The 22,368-nt window shown below is 50.1% G+C and overlaps 9 protein-coding genes across 9 annotated transcripts; 6 read left to right on the forward strand and 3 right to left on the reverse strand.

Moving 5' to 3' along the window:
• Positions 1-332: 332 nt before the first annotated feature.
• On the forward strand, positions 333-4,371 carry COCSADRAFT_31850 (uncharacterized protein). The gene is made up of 2 exons (XM_007695937.1): positions 333-2,352; positions 2,402-4,371. Exons 1-2 carry the CDS (start codon positions 437-439, stop codon positions 4,107-4,109), a joined length of 3,624 nt encoding a protein of 1,207 aa, XP_007694127.1. The 5' UTR covers positions 333-436; the 3' UTR covers positions 4,110-4,371.
• Positions 4,372-7,252: 2,881 nt separating this feature from the next.
• Positions 7,253-7,770, forward strand: COCSADRAFT_340871 (uncharacterized protein; the record flags this gene model as incomplete). The annotated part of the gene is made up of 1 exon (XM_007696326.1): positions 7,253-7,770. One exon carries the CDS (start codon positions 7,253-7,255, stop codon positions 7,706-7,708), a length of 456 nt encoding a protein of 151 aa, XP_007694516.1. The 3' UTR covers positions 7,709-7,770.
• Positions 7,771-8,975: 1,205 nt separating this feature from the next.
• Positions 8,976-10,772, forward strand: COCSADRAFT_206085 (uncharacterized protein). Its single transcript, XM_007696327.1, has 3 exons — positions 8,976-9,227; positions 9,315-10,601; positions 10,639-10,772. Exons 1-3 carry the CDS (start codon positions 9,094-9,096, stop codon positions 10,652-10,654), a joined length of 1,437 nt encoding a protein of 478 aa, XP_007694517.1. The 5' UTR covers positions 8,976-9,093; the 3' UTR covers positions 10,655-10,772.
• Positions 10,773-11,149: 377 nt separating this feature from the next.
• Positions 11,150-11,981, reverse strand: COCSADRAFT_166085 (uncharacterized protein; the record flags this gene model as incomplete). Its single annotated transcript, XM_007696328.1, has 3 exons — positions 11,150-11,300; positions 11,354-11,862; positions 11,949-11,981. The coding sequence occupies 3 exons, from the start codon at positions 11,979-11,981 to the stop codon at positions 11,150-11,152; spliced, it is 693 nt and encodes a 230-aa protein (XP_007694518.1).
• Positions 11,982-12,248: 267 nt separating this feature from the next.
• COCSADRAFT_176921 (uncharacterized protein) lies at positions 12,249-14,662 on the forward strand. The gene is made up of 3 exons (XM_007696329.1): positions 12,249-12,660; positions 12,709-12,846; positions 12,898-14,662. Exons 1-3 carry the CDS (start codon positions 12,628-12,630, stop codon positions 14,464-14,466), a joined length of 1,740 nt encoding a protein of 579 aa, XP_007694519.1. The 5' UTR covers positions 12,249-12,627; the 3' UTR covers positions 14,467-14,662.
• A 972-nt stretch (positions 14,663-15,634) lies between these two features.
• On the forward strand, positions 15,635-16,167 carry COCSADRAFT_31854 (uncharacterized protein). The gene has a single exon (XM_007695938.1). The coding sequence runs from the start codon at positions 15,846-15,848 to the stop codon at positions 16,113-16,115; it is 270 nt and encodes an 89-aa protein (XP_007694128.1). The 5' UTR covers positions 15,635-15,845; the 3' UTR covers positions 16,116-16,167.
• Positions 16,168-16,339: 172 nt separating this feature from the next.
• On the reverse strand, positions 16,340-16,603 carry COCSADRAFT_206119 (uncharacterized protein). The gene has a single exon (XM_007696330.1). The coding sequence runs from the start codon at positions 16,571-16,573 to the stop codon at positions 16,370-16,372; it is 204 nt and encodes a 67-aa protein (XP_007694520.1). The 5' UTR covers positions 16,574-16,603; the 3' UTR covers positions 16,340-16,369.
• An 18-nt stretch (positions 16,604-16,621) lies between these two features.
• On the reverse strand, positions 16,622-18,947 carry COCSADRAFT_130438 (uncharacterized protein). The gene is made up of 5 exons (XM_007696331.1): positions 18,485-18,947; positions 17,904-18,403; positions 17,444-17,854; positions 17,022-17,394; positions 16,622-16,959 (listed from the first exon to the last, which is right to left on the reverse strand). Exons 1-5 carry the CDS (start codon positions 18,611-18,613, stop codon positions 16,813-16,815), a joined length of 1,560 nt encoding a protein of 519 aa, XP_007694521.1. The 5' UTR covers positions 18,614-18,947; the 3' UTR covers positions 16,622-16,812.
• Positions 18,948-19,780: 833 nt separating this feature from the next.
• On the forward strand, positions 19,781-21,268 carry COCSADRAFT_340900 (uncharacterized protein; the record flags this gene model as incomplete). The annotated part of the gene is made up of 5 exons (XM_007696332.1): positions 19,781-19,976; positions 20,027-20,154; positions 20,220-20,599; positions 20,653-20,748; positions 20,814-21,268. 5 exons carry the CDS (start codon positions 19,781-19,783, stop codon positions 21,259-21,261), a joined length of 1,248 nt encoding a protein of 415 aa, XP_007694522.1. The 3' UTR covers positions 21,262-21,268.
• Positions 21,269-22,368: the final 1,100 nt, after the last annotated feature.

Raw genomic sequence — 22,368 nt, forward strand, 5'->3', positions numbered from 1 at the left:
CAATGCAGTCTCTGTAAAAGCCTTTTGACATGATTCGCGCGCACCATACCTTTTGCACCTGCAATCTATCTTTTACTTATTCCAGTCCGAGTTTCCATGCTATGTACACTGGCGGGTTACGTCATCTGCACAGCACGTTTTGACACGAATTCCAGCACTGCAGCCACCAACAAATATTCACTCTCCGCGGACATCTATGTTACAAACCGAGTAGTCGGTTTCAAGTTTCTGCAATTATAGTATATATCGTGACTAGGGTGCAGCGGTACCGCAGGGCGGGTGCAGCCGCATGTCTTGGCTTGGACCCTTGTTCAGACAATGAAGAAAGTTGACGAAATTGCCATCATACCCAGCCCAGTGCTCAACCCTCGCTCAAAGGCCATCAATTCTTGTGGCCTCCTCTCTCTTCATATCTGGGAGTGCCTTCGACGTCCGAATGTACGTGATTCGGTCAGCACTGCGAGCGTCCACGAAAAGACCTCCAGCGCGCTTTATCCGCGGTCGACGCTACCCATCCATACCACGGCTACGGCCTTTTCACACTGCGCGCCCCCTCGCGCAAGCAGCAAATCCCCCACCAGCTCCCAATGGCACACCCACAGATCAGCATGGCGTTGATTCAGCGGACCGAGACAAGGCATCAACCGCCACCGAAGACCCAGCAGACGGCGCGGTAGCCGTAGAAGATCCCGACATACTAGCACAAAAACTTCAGCGGTCACGAGAAACATCGCGCAGGTACTCTGCTGCCCTGCGACGCCAACAGCGAGGCAAAAAGGCTCAGGGGCTACCGCCCGTACACATACCAGACTGGTTCCTAAGGAGGAGGGTAATACGGCGGGAGGACCTACCTGGAGACCCACAACCGCTTGCAGTTCTTTCTGTCTCAGTCACACACGCTGAATCCGGAGAGCAGGCTGCATGCGTACTGCCTGCTCAGCCCGAATTAGACCCAGCCCGGATCCTCTCGCGATTGGTACGTGGCCTGTGGAGTCGGCGATTGGACGACAACGAGAAGCACAGGGTCGACAAGTACCTCGAGGAGATATTGGCACCGAGGGATCAGGTAGAAAATCCAGCGTCACAGTCAAAGAATGATGAGGCAGTAGCGAGCGCAGAAGCTGGACGCCCCGGCGACGTACCTGCTACCGCAATCACAGAAGATGGCGCTTTCACCGAAGCCTGGTCAAAGCTGAACAAGCTGCAAAACGACCCTGACATGGACCCTCGCAAGAAGATTGAAGCCATGAGAAAACAAAGTGCCAAACTTGAGATAGCTGCGAGGAAACGAGAGGTCGCCAGGACCAGGCAGACGGGAACTTCCAAACATTTATCCTCCTTAGTAGTTGCCGAAATTCGTGCCACCATGGCTGCATCTCTCTCTACATTACAGCCAGCCGCCAGCGACTCTTTCCCTGCTGCCAAGACAAATCTAATCCTTCATTCACCTGCACCTGAGCATGAGGCATCCATCGATGCATGTGTCTTGTCTTGGGCTGTTGAAACGGGCGCTGACGTCGTCTTGTTGAATGCTCAAGATCTTGCCCAGCTTGCCGCCGACTACTTGGGCGAAGGAGCGGAGCCATCTCCACATTCAATCAGGGCGTTGGGTTATGAAACTTATCGGCTGAGTGCCGACATGAACGGCTTCGTGGCAGACGTGCAGGAAGCCGGTGCCGAAGACGAAGCAGAGTGGTCACAAGCCTCATCTGTTGAACAGTCGGATCCGAGCGCGATGCGTCCTCGTGCTATACCGCTCTCCATCATTGCCCTTACACCAGCTTTGCGTGCCATGACTCAGAATTTACAAGGCCTGCAACTCGGTTCGGGAAATCCATTTGGACCATCTACTGCTGCTTCAAACGAAGATTCTGGACGTAATCAAAATCACGCTGAGATGCAATTGGAGGATCTCAAGCTGGCCGCTCTTTTGGAAGCTTTGGTTGATGCGAACCACATCAAACAAAGTCGAGGTATCACCGGCAATGAGGCTCTTTACCGTGTCCGCCCTGCTGATCAACAACAAAAATCGTCCAAGAGCCCGGCCTTCTTTGATTATTCCTTGGGCCAGGGAAGCGCCGAGCTTGATCTGAACTCGACATTGCCAGCTGGTGCCAGACCAGATATCAACTTAACAGTCAAGATTGGTCAGGCCTCAGAGAAGCCCAGTGTTCCAGCAAAGCCAAAAATTATATTTGTAAAGGACTTTAAGGAGCTGAACGCTACTCACTATGGCGGTCGTATTATTCAGCGACTTGAGGAAATTGTTCGCAAGCGACGGATTGCCGGCGAGAGCATCATGATTGTAGGAAGTACTTGTTCACGCGACCTCACGCCCGAACTGAACGCCAGGTGAGGAAATTGATTTTTACATCTTGGTGATGAAGCTAACAGACCACAGCGGTGTCCGTGGTCTTCAGAATGAGGGCGAAAGTAGTTTCTTCAGAACCATTGTCATGGCCGCAGAATCCAGTAGTGTCACGCCAAATTTCGACGAGGCCATTGCATCTCTCGGAGCCAGTATGGCGTCCTTGGCAGATATTTCGCCATACGAAAAGAGTAAATTCCGAAACATCAACCTGTATCACATTCGAGATATGCTTCGGTCTTTGGATCCATCTGCCGCTGCTGGCATCTCTGACATGGACCAAAGCATGTCGAGCTTCCGCAACTGGGCGCCAATATTCTTGGAATCGCACTTTAATCGGGTGCTGACTTACGATGAAGTGCACCGAGTAGCCCTGACAGCTCTAGGTTTGCTAGTTTCGAGTCCGGCACAGAATTCTGGGAATGTACCAAGCCAGTTGAGCTGGGCGCATGTAGCCCTGGCCATAGGCTTGCTGAAATCTAGCGACATGGCCAAGTATACCTTTTTCGAGAAAGTGGCCGAGATGTCAAAGCGACCCAAGAATACGCTGAACAATATGGAAGCAAAGATTGAGCCTGACCCTGCACGGAAACGTGTGGATGAAAGGGCTATGCAGCGTCAACAAAATTTGCAAAAAATAGCGGCTACTGCCAATAAGCACGAGAAGCGACTTATGCCTGGCATCGCAGACCCCGATCAAATCAAGACGACATTCGAGCAGGTTCACGTACCAACAGAGACTGTAGACTCGATACGCACAATCACTTCTTTGTCGTTGCTCCGGCCTGAAGCATTCAGCTATGGTATCCTAGCGACTGAGAAGATTTCGGGTGCGCTGCTGTACGGACCTCCAGGTACCGGCAAAACACTTCTTGCCAAAGCCGTGGCAAAGGAGAGTGGCAGCTCGGTACTTGAAGTGTCTGGAAGTCAGATCATGGACAAGTACGTTGGCGAGGGCGAGAAGAACGTTGCCGCCATCTTCTCGCTGGCGCGCAAACTGTCGCCATGCATTGTGTTCCTCGACGAAGCAGACGCTGTATTCGCATCAAGAGACGCAATGCGTGAGCGGGCGTCCCACCGCGATGTTCTCAATCAATTTCTGAAAGAATGGGATGGCCTCAACGATCTCTCAGTGTTCGTCATGGTAGCTACAAACCGGCCTTTTGACCTGGATGACGCCGTCATTCGTCGCCTACCTCGCCGCCTACTCGTCGATCTGCCTACGCAGGCCGACCGCAAAGAAATCCTGCGCATCCATCTCAGGGGCGAGCAATTAGATGAGTCTGTCGATCTAGACGACATTGCAAAGCGCACGCCTTTCTATAGTGGAAGCGACCTCAAGAACATTGCCGTCTCAGCAGCTCTTGCCTGTGTCAAGGAAGAAAACGAACAAGCTGCCCTGGCCGCCGCAAAAGCCGCTCTACAAGAAAGTGACAACAACACAGAATCTGAATCCAGCAAGACTGACTCTGCAGCCACTTCATTGTCGTCATCTAAGCCCCCACATCTCGTCCGCGGTCAAGACTATGTTTTCCCTGAAAAACGTACACTGCATGCTCGCCACTTTGACAAAGCGCTGCAGGAAATCAGCGCCAGTATCAGCGAGGACATGAGCAGTTTGAATGCGATTAAGAAGTTTGACGAGCAGTATGGTGACCGCAAGGGGAATAAGCGGAGGAAGGATTTTGGATTCGGTATGGCGATTGAGCGGAACGAGAGTGCTGCTAGGGTGAGGGTATAGAGCCTTTTTTTTCTCCTTGGGACAAATCTGGGTAGAGGGGCAAAGGGAGATGGGGTGATTGATGCGATATGGATTGTATGAGTATGGATATGAGTGTGTGGGGGTTAGGGCAGTGTAGTATATATCAGAAAATACTAGTATTATGGTATCGTACACGATTACGTGCTGTTTCTTTTGCGCAGTAGACTAAACCTATAATCGACCAGTCGAAGCATTATACTGTAGATTACTCTATACCGCTGATGTACTACACACAGATCTCACACTCACGCGTTTCTTACCACTCTAAAATACCCCACCCAATCACAATCTCCTCCCCCATCCCATCTATTCATAGCATGCGACCCCCACAATCCCCCAAAAAACGTCATACCATCTTATGTACACCTACTATTCTCTTCCCCTTCGCTTCCCAGCCGACCTCGCCGCTCCTGCTCCTTTCTAGCACCGCCACACACATCGTTGTTCGCGCCCCACTTCGACGACTCGGAAACCTGATTTCCCAACCGCATTCCTCACGTGCAACTACCTATATACCACCGGGGATATTCGGTATACTACTAAGAAAAGATAACTAGTTAGATATTGAGTGAACATTGGGTAAATTAGCCAAGTTGCGAGGCGGGAAACAGAACGGGGTGGCGCCGTGCCGGGTCGCAACGCTCTCTATTACAACGGTGTTCTACAGCGAGATGGTTGTTGGCGATAGAAGCGTTCCAGGCTCTGTGAACAGCGGATGCATCGCAAGTGGCCATGGTTGATGAGAGACGAAACTTTTCTGGGGGCTAGCAACAAAGCTGGGCGGTGGGCTCAGCTGTGGGCTGAGAGCTGAGAGCTGACAACTGACAACTGACAGCTGCGGGATGGGTACCGTGCAACAGGCGGTATAGATGGCGGCTGAAAGAGCGTGCAGGCTAAGCTTGCAACGGCAGTTGTGTTTAGCTTCGGGTGTTGCCGTAACGTCTGTCCCGCTACGTAAGGACAGATGTTGTCGATCTTGACAGACCTTAGATTGCTGAGAGAGGCTATTAGCGTCTCTCTCTTAGTAGGAGGCTAAGTTATGTGGGAACTGCTCCGTGGTAATTATTATCTTCTGACATGTGCGCCCAATACTCTCCTACCATGCGACGCACAACAAGGAGAGATTTCCCTCTTGTTACTTGTAACATCGAGTTATGCTAGTGGAGTTATTACCTGTTAAAGTAGGAGGCTAGTTAGTTGTTTTGGTAGGATAAGCATGCATCGGCCCGTTCAGCTCGTTGCTCTCAACATGCAGCGCTATCAACGTTGCATGTAACGGTACATCACGCCATGTATTTCAAATTTGGAGTTACACCTCAGTACTACTGAAATATTTGTAATGCCAAGGTCCTTGCTCGTAGTCTTTGGATGGGCTGAAGCGCGATAAGAGTACTGTAACGATGCTTTCGGTTAATTAACTGCGATTCACGTGGTGCTGCATGGATATAGCATAATACAGTAGTGGGACATTCAAGGTAATAACTGGGTAGAGTTATTAACTAGCACCAGAGGATTCTCGGATTGCAACCACAGGTGTAGATCCCGTGAAAGTAACGTCAGACCACTGCTCGAGCAAAAGGCCTTTGCGGTAGGTGCTAACACTCATCTCTCGTATAAACCGATTTTGATCTCCAGACTAGCTCAAAGTATGTTAGTTACAATCTAAGTGTCATGTTGCACACATCTCCGATGTGTAGCTAAATCCTCAGGAGACACAGCATATCAGCACTTTGCCTGTATTGTAGAAGACAAGTCCCACAAAATAGGAATATGGTAGTAAGAAATAAAATTGTTAGCAGACTCAATACGTTTGAGCTGAAAACCCAGCGAATATAAAGCTTCTCTCCATCTTCATCTGAACTGACAGACCATCATCTACCGCTACAGCATCTATCACTCCACCAAGCTGTATCTACTGCAGAACCCCAGTCAACCAACACCGGCATCATGAAGCTAAGCACGTCTGTTCTTTCTATTACTGGCCTTCTCGCCGCCCACGCTGCCCCCGCCGTTGCCGGGAAATATGAGCAAGCAGTCTCCTTCGCTACCTTCAGTACTACAGGATGCAACGGCGGACAAACCGACAACCTCGTTTCCGATGGAGTGTGCAGGAGTCTCCCAGGCAAAGGTCTCAGACTGTGGTGGAAGCAACCCGGATGCGAAAGTTCGTGATTATATATTCTCTGTTGAAAAATCGAAGGGGAATGTGCTAACAAACATTGAAATAGTTCGAGTTTTTACTGGAAACAACTGCGACGGTGATGCTGCAAACTTGGGTATCATTGATCGATGCTGGGATGTTTCTTTCAGGTATTCCTACCAGGTCTACTGTTAGTTGGACAGCCACAGAATTAGGGGCAAGGGGCATCGACCGAAATTCATCCGCGAAAGCTTCTCTGCGCTGAATACGGGTGTTTTGCGAGTCTGGTCTCAGCGGAATGGTTACAACAAAATGGTGTTAGCACTATCATGTCTAACTCGTCGTCGCTCATTTCGTCACTCGGAGTGGTAGAGGGGTTGATTTGTTATCTTTAAGTCTAGTCACTCGTTTGTATATGAAGAAAGCTAGGAATTTTATGTATAAACTAAATCCTTCGTTACATCAAATCGCTGCCCTGGTATGCGAATCATCAGCGATATCGACTAAGCCGCCACCAACGCCTCAACAGCCTACAGTGCCAGCGGCAAGTCCTAAAAGCGCTGGAGACCTCTATGCGTTACATCATGTCTGTAAACGTATTTACCTAGCCAGTCAGCATTATTTCGACCCATAAATCCCTAGAATAAGAACAATCAAGCCAACCACAGTCTCTATATCTCTAAACATTACCACCTAGATCGCGGATCTAAAAAAAATAACTCTAGTAGAGCTAAGAACCCTTTTAGTTAGCGTAGAGCTCTTTCGCCACCTTATTACAATTGGTAGCGCAAAATACGTTTGCAGAAATAGTGCACATAGCCAGACCGAATCCTCAAGCACCTTAGTGACTTCGCCCGGCGCCTCATTAACGACGATTTCCGGCGGGTAAGGTGCATTAAGAAACTTAGGAAGTGGTTGCCATCTAGACTAACATGTCGGGCACATAAGTCTTACGCTGATAAATAAAACAGAAAATGAGGCCATGCCTCCTATAGAACTAAGAATTACAAAAAATGTACTACATATCCTGCACGAGATCCTTCGTCTAGAATGCTCTTCTTCCAGGTCGCTTAGACTATCGGATGTAGTCCTCATCGCCATTGACTTCGAGGGCATCAACACAATTAAGCGTGGATTTGCCCAGAAGAATGATTGCCAAGTTGGCCTCGCCATTCTCGATACGAAGGAAATTAACAAAGTCTCGCCAGCCAAGCTTATATCGACCTACAACTTTGCCACAGGATCTCCCTCGTACTTGAGAAAGGCTTCTGAAAAGTTCATCTTTGGGGAGACAATCACGATTCATCCATCAGATATAGTAGACCGCATTCAGTCCTTTATCCCTCCAGCGCGAAATATCGTGTTTGTAGGTCATGGAATCATCAGAGACCTCGGGGTTTTACGAGCTCTAGATTTCCAGACTCCAGTACTTCTCTAGGCTGTTCTAGACACTTTCCAGGTGGCATACAAGGTCTTTGGGTTCTGGGCTGGTTCTCTTAGCGATTTGCTGCTTTTGCTCGAATGTTCCTTCAATAGGTTTCACTGTGCCGGGAAGGACGCAAATTTCACGTTGAGAGCTTTACTTCTTCTAGCCAACAGCGGGATCAGGCAGGAGGAGATCGCGACACGCTCGCTATTTTACAGCAAATTCCAACCTGCCCAATTCCCCGTTGGGTGGATCTAGAGGTTCGAGCGATGGAAAAACGGGAAAAGAGGAGGGAGAGGAGCCGTAAGTACCAATCAAAGACGTGGAGCAAAGAAAAGCAAGAAAAAATCCGTGCAGCTCGAAAACTCAAGAAGGAAGACATTACGAATATTCTTTTCTAAGTGAACAACAGGCAATGCCAACCCTGGTGCGCGTTGAGCTAACCGAGAATGAATCTACCTGTTATCTCATTTAGAGCCATTGTATAAGCACCTCCAATGTATCTGTTTTTAAACTTGCGCAACGTAGGAAGGCGTGATAATGACTTACCACTAGGTCCATGTACAGCTTTCATTGTAGGTAACGCTCTTAACTTTCCTACAAGTTTTCCTTATATTAAGTAAGTACATTTCCTCAGTAAAGCACGTTGTTAATTCCAATAGCGCTTGTACTAGGAATGCAGCCTTCTATCCAAACCCCCTTAAGCGCGTCACTACTAGCTTATAATATTAGCCTTAGAGAGCGACATACTACTAATGTGAAGCTTTAATGGCTAGCTAAGGTGGCTATGTACACCAGGTATCAATCCCCAGCTCAATTACTAAATCGGGCTTAGCTCTGACCAATTGCCACCCCCGTCCCACTATGAATACCTTTCGTCCCACCAGGTACATATAATATCAGGGATATTTCGGTATAGCAGTGATATTCAACCAGTTACGTGTCCATCAGATAGTTAGACAAGATTTTGCTGCCGAAATCTGCAGGTAGAGTATATTTTATGTGGAGAGGATGGCGGACGGGTGGCGTTGTGGCGGGGGCGATCAAGTTTGGGGCTGTGTTAAGCAAGTTTACGTGAGTATGAAGCCATGTTCGCCACAGCCTTGGAGTGTTGGGACGAATCGCATCAGTGTGTGCCTGGGGGGCTGGGGGGCTTGTTAGGCCTAAAAAAAGAAAGATGGATGTGAGGAGAGATGGGAGGGGTTCTGAAATAGTTGCTGGGTTACGCAACATTCTTTCTGATCTTTTTTTCGCTCGACTTGAATGATTTGAAGCGTATATGCTTTACACAGGGTTGAGTTGAACAAAACATTGGTTATGAAGTATTAGTCGGGAATCTCTTTTCTCTTTTCTTTTTCTCTTTTCGTGTGCGATACGACACTCGCTACATCTCATACATGCACTCGCTACGAAGATGGTTCTATCCTCTTCTCCTTGTTGTTGGAAACGGAGTCGTAAATGGAGCTGTGGTGCCAGCGCCGCCTGATATCACGGCTGCACCACGATTGCAAGGGAGACAGGATATTGATGCGTAAGAACTTTCCTCTATCCTTTTCTCAAACGCACACGTTAATGTTTCCATATTCTAATGGGAATGGTTTGCTAACATGACGAGTAGTATCGACTTCGTCAACATCCTCATTACCGCCCTCCCCCAGTCACTTCGCCAAGTCGCTGCTACAAACGTGCCCGCTGTATCAAGCATACTCTGGACCGAGTTCCTGGATAATAATCGACCGCAGTGGTTTCGCGAGTTGCCAGTTGAGGTGCAGAGGTATCTCATCCAGGTGTTTGGGCCTGTAACGGCAGCGCCACCGGAAAGTGGGAGTGTGCCGACTAGTGTACCGGCTTCTGTGACCAGGACGGAGCAGAGTGTGGTTACACAGACGGATGGGTGGGTGACGAGTACGACTGCGACAGTGTCTACATCATCTAAGCTGGAGAGTGAGAGTGGGGGAAGTACAACTGCAGTGTTGAGCCAGACTACAACTCGACCATCCTCGTTTTCGTCTAAGCAGTCATTCTCATCGACTTCGATTTCTCCTACCGCCAGCTCATCTTTCTCCGCCTCATCGACACCCACAATCTCGACTCCGCCTCCCTCCTCCGCAACCCCAATCAGCACACCCTCCGAACCCCCCGCTCCACCCCCCACCCCTTCCGGCCTTACCTCCCGCCAAAAACTCGCCCTCGGCCTCGCCCTCCCTCTAGGCTTCCTCTCCATCTCTATCCTCCTCCTCTCTTTCTTCCTCCTCCGCCGCCACCGCAAAAGAACCCTCGAAGGAAGCCAACCTCCCTCCTCCCCCGGCTTCATCCCGCGCTTCTCCTTCCAACAAGGACCCTCAGACAGCGCCACCTTACCACTAACCCATCACTACACGCGGGGCACTGAAGAATACCCCTGGGACGACCCGTCAGACATATATGATGCCTACCCTGAAACTCCCGCAATGGTTGGGAGGGAAGATACACATACCCCGATGGTGGCGCCGGCCCTGTGTCACAGTCACTCTTCGAATCGAGCAAGGGGAAGGAGGGTTAGCGGGTCGAGTTTGCATTCTGTGGCTGAGATGAGGGAGCCTGGGGAGTTCGACGTGGAGTCGCCCGTGTTGGGGCAGTATGCGCATCGGAAACGGAGTTTTGGTGGTGGGAATAGAGAGGTGGGGAGGAGGAGCAGTATACCGCGGAAACCGGTTCCCAGTCCCAGTAGCACGGAAGAGGTGCCAGTGAATGATGCGAGGGATACATCGGTTTACCGACCTACACAGGCGGTTCCGCACACAGCGGCGCAGTATAGTGGGACGGGAAGTAGTTCGTCTGGCCTCGCGGTGTCGAGCTTTTCTTCGATGTCGTTGGATGCGTATTTGGAGGATTACGGGCCGGAGTATTATTATACGGGTGGGGGGTATGGCGGATACTATGAACAAAAGCAGGATGAAGAGGAGAATGTGGGGTTGAGACATGGGAGGAGAGTGGAGAGGGGATGGAATGGTGAGACGACGGATTGGCCGTTGAGGAATTGATACTGCCAGGCATTTTCGCGACTGAGGTTTTGGTGCAGTATTTTCGGGTGACGGCAAGTACTTATGCGACTTGATGATGGACGTACATATACCCCTTTTCTTTTCTGCATGTATACGATTTAACGACCTACTTCGATTGTTTGTAACAATAATCAAATAAATAGTAAGCAATGTCCAGAGATGATGCTCCGAACTACCGCATATACGGTAAATGTGCAAAGTTGACTCGCTATATCTTGCTTGGAGTAATGTACAGAACACCTCTTCCTCTCTTTCTCCACATGTGTAGAGTTTACTCGGCAAAAAAGTCACTTGTGTGCCAAGTGCATGGTACAAACGCACATGTTCCCTGTATTCCGACATTATGTGGGTGAGGAAATGCCATGGTCATGATGATTAAAATCCCCGGGGTCGCCGTGCAAAAAGGAACTTAGTCGTGGAACTTCCTGTTCTCGTTCTCGCCAAAGAGCGTGACCCTGATGGATGGAAGTGCCTGGGATTCGAGCAGCTTCAGTCGTTCTTGGAAGGTGTTGTTGATGTCGATCTTGCCGTTTGTGCCGACAATAATGGCACCGCCAGCGCTGTTTGGACAAAATTAGTCATAAACCCGGATGAATCGAACGTATTAACTTACGATCCCTCGGGCAGCGGGTCGCTCTCGTCAATGGTAATGGCAACGTCCTTGCTCATATTCTTCTTGAACTCGGTCTGAGCCTCTTCGATGGCCTTCTTGGTCAGATCGTTGTCTGCCTTGCGCACCTTGACCTGTAGCTTGTCCTCATTCAGGGCATATGCGCCCTCGAGAATGAGGTTCTTCAGGATGGACTGGTACTTGTTCTTGTCCTTGGAAATATCCGCCAGCTTCTTCTCGGCGTCCTCGAACAGGCGGTTGAGCAGCTCTTGGCGGGCGGACAGGATGCGTAATCGACTCTTGTTGGAGACAGTGGAGCGGGTGATTTGCTGCGACATGCTGGCCTGCTTGAACTTCTTCTCGTACGAGGCGTCGATGGAGGCCTGCTCCTGGCGCACCAGCTTGGACTTTTCAATGGCGAACTCCTCGTCGGCCTTGAGACGGATCTCATTTGCCTTTTCCATGGCCTCCTGACGGATAAAGGCCGTCATCTTCTTGAGCTCGCCGGCGACCTGCCATGGGAGACTTGTTAGCATGGAGCGCTGTTGACGTAGGTGGGGAGCTCTGGAGCTGCCTGGAGCTGCGGCGGGCATCATACCTGGTCGTCGGAGAGGGCGTGAACTTGCGACATGATGGCGACGGCGGTGGGGGTTCGTCGGTGGTGGTGGAGGGGTATGTGGGCGTGGGATCTGGCGATGGAGTTGGAATCGTCGGGCGGTATGGGCAGTGACGGAGCTTGGACAAGCTGCTCGAGGTGCATGCGCTGGGCCCACCAATTGGCGATAGCAGCCCCAGATGCTGCCCGCACCCACTAGCCACACTGGCTGCACTAGCCATAATACCAGCCACAGCAGCCACATGCGTAGCCACAGCGCGTCCCCCACTGACTGCGACGCCATCGCGCGTTCGAACCATTCCCATGTCGCGCCAGCACGCATTTCTTATTTGTCACTTTCTGCGCCTGTTTCTTTGCCCAGCTGTCGTTCGGTGCACACACACGCCTCGTCGCGCCAGCTTCCTAACCCACTTCTCTACATACATCATCAGTCGGCTGACCCCTGCCACACCCACCGGCTAGCCCTCCACCCCCCAACTTCACCGACTCGACAGCGTCACGTTTCGCGACCACGTCCACGTCTACGCTGCCATCGCCAGCTGCGCTCTCCCACTCTCTTGTTGTTCTTCGTCCCCCATTCCTCGTCCGCCGCTCGCACAGCATGCGCCACACCCCCAGGTAACACAGGTGCAGTCACCGACAGCAGCCAACAGACACAGTCATGGTCGGAATGTCGCCAGGCGCGAGCGTTGCTGTGAGTCTGGCGCCAGAAATTTAGACCTGCTAACTAACCCCTCCGTAGCTGGGAGTAATCGTCGGCCTCGCCTCGACCAGCATCCAGAGTGTCGGCCTTACACTCCAGCGCAAGTCGCATCTCCTCGAGGAAGAAAAGGACGACGATGACGAAAGACGCCCACCCTACAGGCGACGGAGATGGCAGGCACGCATACTCACCGCACACATACACAACCACTTCGCTAACCCCGGATAGCTGGGCATGCTCATGTTCCTCGTGGCAAACATTGTCGGCAGCACCATCCAAATCACCACCCTCCCCCTTCCCGTCCTCTCCACTCTCCAGGCTTCCGGCCTCGTCTTCAACTCCATATGCGCCTCCATTATTTTGAGCGAGCCCTTTACGCGCTACTCGCTCGCCGGCACTCTACTCGTCGCTGTCGGCGCATTGCTGATAGCCCTCTTCGGTGCCATTGCCGAGCCGTCGCATAACCTGGACCAGTTATTGGTTTTACTAGGACGAACCAACTTTCTAATTTGGATGAGCATGACGGGTGTTGCTGTGGTGATCTTGGTTACCGCCACCTGGGTCCTCAAGCGCATTTATCCCCGCACCACTCCTAGACTACGCCTGATACGAGGAATGGCCTTTGGATGCGTCAGTGGCATCCTCTCTGCGCATTCGCTACTTGTCGCCAAGAGCGCCGTTGAGCTGTTGGTCCGCACAATCGTGGATCGCCACAATGAGTTCAATCGTTGGCAGTCTTGGATGATCCTGATTGGATTAGTTGCATTCGCCCTGACGCAACTCTATTACATGCACTGCGGACTCAAGTTGTGTAGTACTAGTGTCCTCTATCCTTTGGTCTTTTGTGTCTATAACATTATTGCCATTGTAGACGGATTGATATACTTTGACCAGAGCGACCGACTGTCGAGTCTTCACGCTGGACTCATCGCACTCGGTACCGTGGTCCTTCTTGCAGGCGTTGTCTGCTTGAGCTGGCGTCTCGAGGACAATGAGGAAGAACCAAGGTCGCCAATAGCGGCCAAGGTGGGTAGGATTCCCATGCCCAAGACGGTGCTTCAACCTGGTATCGGTATATCGCATACCCATATTCTCGACGACCCGGCATCACCAATGCTCACCGACGAGGAAGCTGGAGGAGACCGAGGCTACTTCTCCACGCACACCAAACGTAAATCTATCGACGAAACAACACCACTACTAGCCCGAGCACCGGCTGGTCCTGCTAGGCCCTTGTCCAACCCCAAGAAGCGATTGTCACTGGATACTACAGCCCTGCATGCAGCTCAGGCCAATACACGTCCTCACAAGCCTTCACGAAGACGACGCTTGACTATTTCCGAGGAAACGCACGAAATATGGGATGAGCTCAACGACCGCGAGACTTTGCCCTCACCTGCAATCCGATCTGTGGATCTTGATCATAGGCCAAGATCAGGCACGTTGCCTCCACGACGAAATAAGGCGCAATCTGCTTGGCTCAACCAGATGCGCCGAAGATCTTGGTTTGAAGGCCTTACCCGACAGACCAGAAGCGTATCCCAAGGGAAAAGACCCGCCGATCCTGGTTCGTCTTCGCCATTACTCTATCATCCTGACCCAGATGATGGCGATTTATCAGATGCAGACTTACCTGATGCTTCCCGAGCAAGAAGGAGTTGGGCATATAGCTCGGAAAATAGAAGCCAAGATGCATTGAGCGACTGGTTCAAACTGAAATGGCTACGTAGTAAGTGGAAAGAGGAGGGTGGCGATGAACAGGATAGAAGTAGACAAGAAGACGGACGACAGTCATAACGGCCATTTCTTTTGTACAGTACATACAATGATGTTAGATTGAATTCCATAATTATCGCTCGCCGAAACGAATGGTGTGTTTTAGGGGAGGGGATGTTCGATATGTTCATGAAGACTAGACGAAGTCAATGTTTGCTAAGAAAGTATGTTTTTGATTGTTCGTAATATTTGAAAAGATTCCAGTTTGAGAAGCGACATCTGCAAATGTGTTCAGTGCCTTGGACAGATAAATTAAGAAACGAAACTATTCGAGACACTTTACTAGTGCCCACGACCCAGAGCCTTCTGTAGTGAAGTTCGATCTTTGCGTTTCAGATGTTGTAGATGTATTCGAATAATGTCTTCCACAACACTCAAACTCATTATGCTTCGCTTCAACCTCCAACTCACCAGAAGATCACGCAAGCTTCAACGTCACAGAGAGATGGGAGAGCACATTGGTAGCATTAAATTCTCTGGCAATATATTCATTACGGACTCTGGGCGTGTGCTGCGTCGGCGATAATCATCGTAAGCTTATAACCTAAGACCCCTGATCCCTCTTTGAGGCATTGCTACTATCATATCTCAATAATGTAGAACAGGCTTGAAGAATCAATCAACACGACTGACTAAGCTATACTGTTACAGCCTCCAGTTCTGCTCTATATGTTCACGAAACATTCTAAGAAAACCGAAAAAAAATTCTTGGATACCTTATACCTTCTTAGTTCAAATCTACAAAGACTGATTCGAAATATTCTCGGTAGAAGAAAGTGAGAATGCCTTTCAAATGGTTATTACGGTAAGCGGACGCCTTCTATCATACAGAACTGACAGACCCACTACTTGTTTATTTTGACAAGTATCACTCCTACATATTCTGTCGTATGTGGTTGATGTAAGTATGTCCCAGTTACGCTTACTTTGTAAGATAAACGTTATAGAGTTTCTCACTAATGACACGGTACCCTTGACTTTTTGGTGGACCGAAATACTCGGATAAAAATTACAACAACAAAACAGTGCGAGATCAGTGAGATTGAACTGTATACCAGCACTGTATAGAACGATACGATTTCTTTCTCATAGTACTTTCACATGCAAAACAAATTTTCAATTGCCTTGTGGTGGAGGCGGCTGTTAGCAAGTAGCAGCGTTGTTGTAAATGTCGGCTGTGTTTATCCCAGTAGTATTTTCGGCCCACCAAGAGACATCTCCTTCCTCCTACAAAGAAGACGATAGCACAGCCTACTTACCTCCTCATAACCCCCGAATACACCCCTTCCCCGTGTGAACACCCCATTCCACGCCCCCTGTTCCAACATGTAATCTCTCAGTATACGCGCCAACACTGTAAACGCTCACCTTAACAAGGTATCCTGCCTACCCAAAGTATCATGTCCACTCCACCCTGCGTCCGCTCGTCCTGCACCGCAGCCCACTCAGCACGGCCATCCACCACATCCCGCTGTCCGCGACGACACAGAACAGTGGCGCAGGGAGTGAGCGGGTTCGGCTGCGTGCTAGTACATTTCGACCTCTCTGCACCTCACCTTCTACACTCCGCTCGGAACATCGTTTCAAAGAAGTCGTTGCGTGTGCGGCTGGTTCCGTGGGATGAGAAAGGTCCAGCCGTTGAGTGGCGCTTTACATGGATGGGGCTTTGAGAGAAAGAGCATGAGCGGAACAACGGCGCAGATGCAACTAGTTAGATAGCAAACCCTTGGTGCAAAAAGCGGAGATGGGCATCGTGAAGGTACGAGCAAGTAAGTGGCAGGGGATTCCGCTTTGATAGGGCGGGGAAAGTCCAGGCGAGGTGTTGCAAGGGGAGCGCGGGGATGAAGGGTAGTAGTGTAGTTATGTAGAGCGGGGAAACTTGGGCGAGGGATGGTGGGTACGTGCGTTGGTCGGATATTTTTTTCTATGGGGCTAGAATTGCGATTTTTGGGCGATGTTTGAGAACGGGTGAGATTCTTCTTTGGTTTTCTTTTCTGCTCCTCCGGGAACAGTGAACGGGGATGAGGGCTTCTCTTGGGTTAGTGTAAGTTGAGGGGGGGGGGGACGCGTAAGATGCTGCTTTCGTTGTTAGACATGGGAGACAGCCAAGGATGTGTGGTGTTATCATTATAGGGCATTTTCAGTCGTACAAGTCCGATTCTTAAGACCTGGCGATCCCTACTTCAATTTACAAACCCTGCACCTATAGTGGCTTTTAGTGGCTTTTAGTGCATCTTCCGATTCATGTGGCTGTTGGGACCGAGATTGAGTGTGGCTATGGGATTTTTTTCTCCGAGAAAATTATGTATGTTTCATTTTGTATAGATAACGATTGTAAATATCAATCCAAATTGAGCCTCTTGTCGCTTACAGCTCGCGACGAGGTTTTTCGTTGACCTTGGAAATCTTGAAGCCTCCAGGAGACTGGGTTTGGAACATGCCGACTGGATCGTACTTCTTTGCCGCCGCACGGATCTTAGCAACGTTATGAGCGCCGAAGCCAGCAAGCGGGTTCTGTTCATGGATGTTAGTTGAATGTTTCGTGTCATTATATCGGAAAAGGGGATTTTATGTACCTGGTAAGAATCGGCGTAGTTGAGGTATTGCCAGTCAACCGCGCCTCCCTGACTAGCGGCAAACGCCTGGAATTCTTCCGTATATTTCCTCAGCAGCGCACGAGCAGCAACCTCAGTTTCAGCACCCTTGACAGCAATATTGAACAAGAGCATGATGGTGTTTGTACCAATGTGCTCAATACCGAGAACGTTACCACCTCGCTCAGCGCTGTGCTTAGCAAAGACAGTAGGAATGGCCTGGAACATGCACTGCGTGATGAAGTCCGGGTCAGAAGTAGTCGCCTTCCACTCGTTGACAAATTTTTCGTGACCATCAACAATGTGCTTGAAGATTGTGGGGTCGTTCTTGAAGTTCATGGTGAACCAGATATCACTTGAAGCAGTCAGTATAGACCCTTCTATTAGTTAGTTTCTCAACATACCGGTACCCAGCGGCTTGCTCGAGCTCGTCAGTGAGGCTCTTGTGGGTAGCCAGCCTCATAGTGGAGGACTGGGATGGGATAGCCAAAAACTTGTCGAATCCTGCGGGGGCCACATTGCCGGCCGTATCTTCATACGCAGCAAGGATAACAACATCTTTAGCAGTGGGGAGGTAGCTCCAGAAGATGATGCTGGAGCCCTCAGGGTAGTTTTCGACATTGTCAACCCAGGCGGTGTAGGCGTCAATGTGCGCCTGAGTATAGTTCTTCGAATACGACATGGTACCACCCCAGAGGTCACCCTGCTTGAAGGTCTCCATGTCGAAGCGAGTGACGATACCAAAGTTGGAAGATCCACCCTTGAGAGCAAGGAATAGGTCGGAGTTGCACGTGGCATTTGCATTCACAACCTCACTATGTCGGGTTAACACAAATATGAAATGTAGGGGTTAAGTGTACCGACCCGCTGGAAAGAACAACCTCAAAGTTCTTGACTTGGTCACAGCCCCAACCGCGCTGAGCAGTGAAGAAAGTGTTGCCTCCTCCAGTCAGGAATCCAGCAACACCAACAGTGCTGGCACGACCACCAGCAACAGTGACTCCATGGAGTTCAAGAGCTGCATAGACGCCTCCCCACCTGATGCCAGGTTGGATCTTTGCAAGGCTGTTGACCTCGTCATAGGTGGTCTGGTTCATGAGACCAAGGTCAATCGTTACTCCATTGTTGATATTGTTGGAGCCGGCCCAGGTGGTGTGACCACCGCTTCGAGTAGCAAATGTGCATCCTGGGTCAGCACCCAGGACCTTGATGGCGGTAGCCACCTCCGCGGTAGAGACAGGCTGGACGATGCACTTTGGTTGCAGCTGAGCACTGACAGACCAGTAGGAATTCGTCCGGTCCTTGTACTGCTGATCATCTTGCATGTAGATGTGAGTCAGGTTAGCATTTTTCAGGGTTGCACACTGTTGAATAGCGTTAGTGGTACTGTGACTTTGACCCATTGTGATGGTAAGGTAGTAGTGTAGAAAGGTGATTGAACTCACGCAAGTCGAAGGATCGGTGCCCATGGTCGCTGAAACATCTTTCCGTAGCCCCAAGGGCCGTGCAGCAGCAGCTCCAACCTCCTCATACAGGCCCATGAGGGCAACCAATGTCGGGGTAACGGACTTCATGGTGTAACAACGGATGGGACTTGGCGCGTTGAAAGACGAGGATGTCGAACCGCAACGCTGGCTTAGGACGACGCAGGTGTATTAATGACTCTGGAAGATGAGCACACTACACTGCGGATGACGGCAAGCGACGACAAGCCATTACAGGAACTGTACATCCAGCATCCTTAGACACAAACTACTCATGTTACGCTGCTACGGAAGGTCTAGTGGCCGATAATTTTTTCCTGCAGCGGCTGTTGGGAGGCAGCTCTGGCGCCTCCCCTGAACGAACTAGAGCCGCAAGTTGGTCTGGAGAATATTGGCCTCTGATGAAAATGTCAGTGATTGCCGGTGATGAGGGTGGAGGGTCGAGCTAGCTCCTATCGAGACCCGCTCTGTCCCCATAAACCGGACCGAATGACGGTCCGTTTGGATGGGACTGGCTAGCTCCGGCATGACCCGCCAAGGTACGTAGGCTTGTGTCAGTAACCACCGTATGTCTCTACCGCACGTGTCTGCCGGACGAACTCATGTCACCCCAAACCCTAGTCCCCGAGTGTCAACCTTATCTATAGGCGAGGAAGGGAACTAAGACCAGGGCTCGGGAAGCTACACATGAAAACGTCCCGCGATCCTTGGGCTGCAATGAATTTATGGAGATCGCGCGCATTAAATACCGTCATTATGTGTTCCACTGCTTGCCCTCCCCTACCTCCATCACTGATGGTGACCATGTCACGGCTCGGGGTAAGATTCTGTCTCACAACAGTTCATGACCCATTTTGCGGGTCTCAGTCTCCATAGTAAGGATGACGAGACTAGACTGGTGGTCAAAGCAGTCTTGATGTTACGCATCTTCGCAGCTCGCGTGGTTTCGTAACGGCCCTCGTCAATAAGAGTGGTCAGCGTCAAGGTATTCGGTGCGATTACCACGGATCATGCAACGTTCCCACTACTCTATTCCGCGCGTGTGTCGGGGATCCGTGCAAATTTCTCTCACGAGCCTCCAAGTAGTCACTCCAATAGGATGAGCATAGCCATTTCCCTATAGAGATTGAATTGAGAGGACCACTGGTTCACGCTCATCCCCCATATCTCCCATATGATAAACGACTTGGCTCTCCACCTCAAGGGCTCACACCTCTGTGTTCATCAAACTATCCATTTCTCAGTCTTTTTTACATCATGGCAAATGTAAATGGAGTCATGACGATACTCCCTCCTCCCAAGGGATATGTGGTCGACTTTGCCAACCCTCAAAGGCGGCTGACTGCGGAAGCATATGCACTCTTCATCGTTGAGAACATTTTGGCATTTATTTTCCTCGCCCAGCGACTTTTCACAAAGATTCGTCTGATGAAGCAGTTCCAGATTGATGATGGTACCTATCTAGATACACTTTGACTTTGGGAAGATGCTAACTATAAGCAGTGCTTGTTATTCTCGCGTGGATGTTTTCTGTCGCAACACAAGCCTTGTTGATTCAAGGCTTCGCTGCAGGAGTTATCGGTGTACATGCTTGGGAAATCTCAATCGATCAGTACGGCTATTACTCAAGAGTACGTGAGGGCTGCCTGGTTCTGTCAGCATACATATAAACTTTGCTGACATTGCCAAACCATAGTTGATTCTGGCCGCCCCCCTGGTATACGCTCCTTGCTGTGCCCTGACCAAAATTACATTGTGCATCTTCTACAGTCGTTTGTCGCCAGTGCGAGGCTACCAAATTGCGGTCTGGTCAACCGTATTCATATGCGCTGGCGCATATACATCCATCTTCTTCAGTCTGGTGTTTGCATGCAAACCGATAGCGGCCAGCTGGGATCCGCTGTTACTTCCGATAGCAGTCTGCACCAACCGAGGAGGAATCTATATCGCAACCGCTGTCATTGGTGTTGTCACTGATGTGATACTAATCGCCATCCCAATCCCAACCATCTGGCGCCTACAAATGCCTAGGAAGCAGAAGATTGGCCTGACCATTATCTTCGGTATTGGATCAATGTGAGCACAGTGCTAGGGTAATGAACGTACGAGAACGAGCTGACATTACAAAGAACTATGGTCACTTCAATCATCCGCTTGGTTGTCCTGATACCAGCATTGACGGATCCTGATCAAACATGGATCATTGCTGTGGGCTGTGTGTGGATGTAAGTACACTGTTGTTATCACACGAAACTGCCATGTCCATTGCATTGTCTAACACTATATCCAGCATCGTCGAAGCGAACCTCTTCATCATCTGCTGTTCCCTACCCACCCTGCGACGATTCTTCAGACACGTTGCACCGCACATGATCGGCGAGAGCTCTCGTGGATCTTCAGGAAAAGGTTCATCCGGCCAAAACCGCGTGTTACACTCGTGGAAGAGCTCAAAGAGTGGCCCGAAGCGCCAGTACGATACTCTTATGAACACCATCGATGGCGACAAACGCGATGACGAGATCCCCCTTTCCGGGGTCAAGGCCCAACAGTCCACGCAAACGCGAGAATCAAAGATACAGGTCGGGTCACGCCAATGCAAGGACAGTGACAGCGAAGAAGCCATACTGTACGAGCGAACTGTCGAAGTCACTTACGAAGGCCTCCCAGTCCCGAATCCACCCAATCCTCGCGACAACAAGGCTTGGACAGGTGGTCGCGCCCGAGTATCAGAGGTTTGAGTTGGCGATTTTGCACGAAGTTCATATTATGATTTGTACAACACCAATTTGCTACTCAGTTACGCGCGCGTTATGATGCTCTCACGATCGCAAAATAAAAATACCACAGCTACAATGCTTTTTCCAATTTTCCTACGTAAAGACTGGCCTTCTCTCACCATTGGGCGAATGGCGTGATGTCGAGCATTGCACCCAGAGAGGCCATCGTAACGCTGAATTCGGAAATTCCATTGGGCTTGTAGCAACACGCCGGTGATTGACCGAAGTACGAGATATGATCTGCTTCGTAGCGCGATGACACAACTGTAACCCCGGCTCACCCGGAGGGACCAGAGGTTCAGGCATTTCACTCGTTCTTGCGCACTGATACTCGTGCTAAGCGACTGTTGTCGCCTCGACTTCCTTTTTTCTTTTTCCCTCTCCCGTTGAAGGAGGATCGTCGTCCGGTACTTCTACAATAGGGCAACCCCCCCCCCCAGCTTGTAGATTCGTACAAACTTTGTCCCGTCTGCCAAGAATGTCGGCAGGTAATCGACGTTGGGTTCTTGCTGACATGGGCCATTGTGCAGCCCCGATACAGTGGTAAATTTTATAGCCTTGGATAAGGTCGGAATTTTCCCCGCTTCTTTGAATCTTGAATGCACCAGACATGATGACACAATGATCGCATAATCTGATCGTTCCGATGGCACTTCGGTTATCCTGGAAAGCAAAAGGGTCAGATACCAATACGTAGCGATGGGTGAAGACGACTCCATTTGTCAAAATGATTTGGAAACATCACGCGATGTGCTCGAGTCATTTCCATCCTTTTGTGAAGATGCTTTACTTTGTTTGGTTTTACGTGCAGCATACGAAGCGGAATTTACAGCAGCGCTCTAGCAATGTCGATCAATGGTCGATCAACTAACGCTTTTCTGATGTAGTTCAGGCTCGCTACGTGGACTGATGCGGTCTCTGGCAGGTCGCCGATACTGTCCTTTAGGTAAAGATCAGAAGTCCGGTTGGATCGTCATTCGGCTATGGGTGGAATGCCCCGTTTCATTTTCAGTGTGCGGTTGGATACGAACTAATGCAGGTGCAAGTAGGAAAATCATAATGAATATG

Source organism: Bipolaris sorokiniana (genome assembly GCF_000338995.1).
Source record: "Bipolaris sorokiniana ND90Pr unplaced genomic scaffold COCSAscaffold_1, whole genome shotgun sequence".
Lineage (NCBI taxonomy): Eukaryota > Fungi > Ascomycota > Dothideomycetes > Pleosporales > Pleosporaceae > Bipolaris > Bipolaris sorokiniana.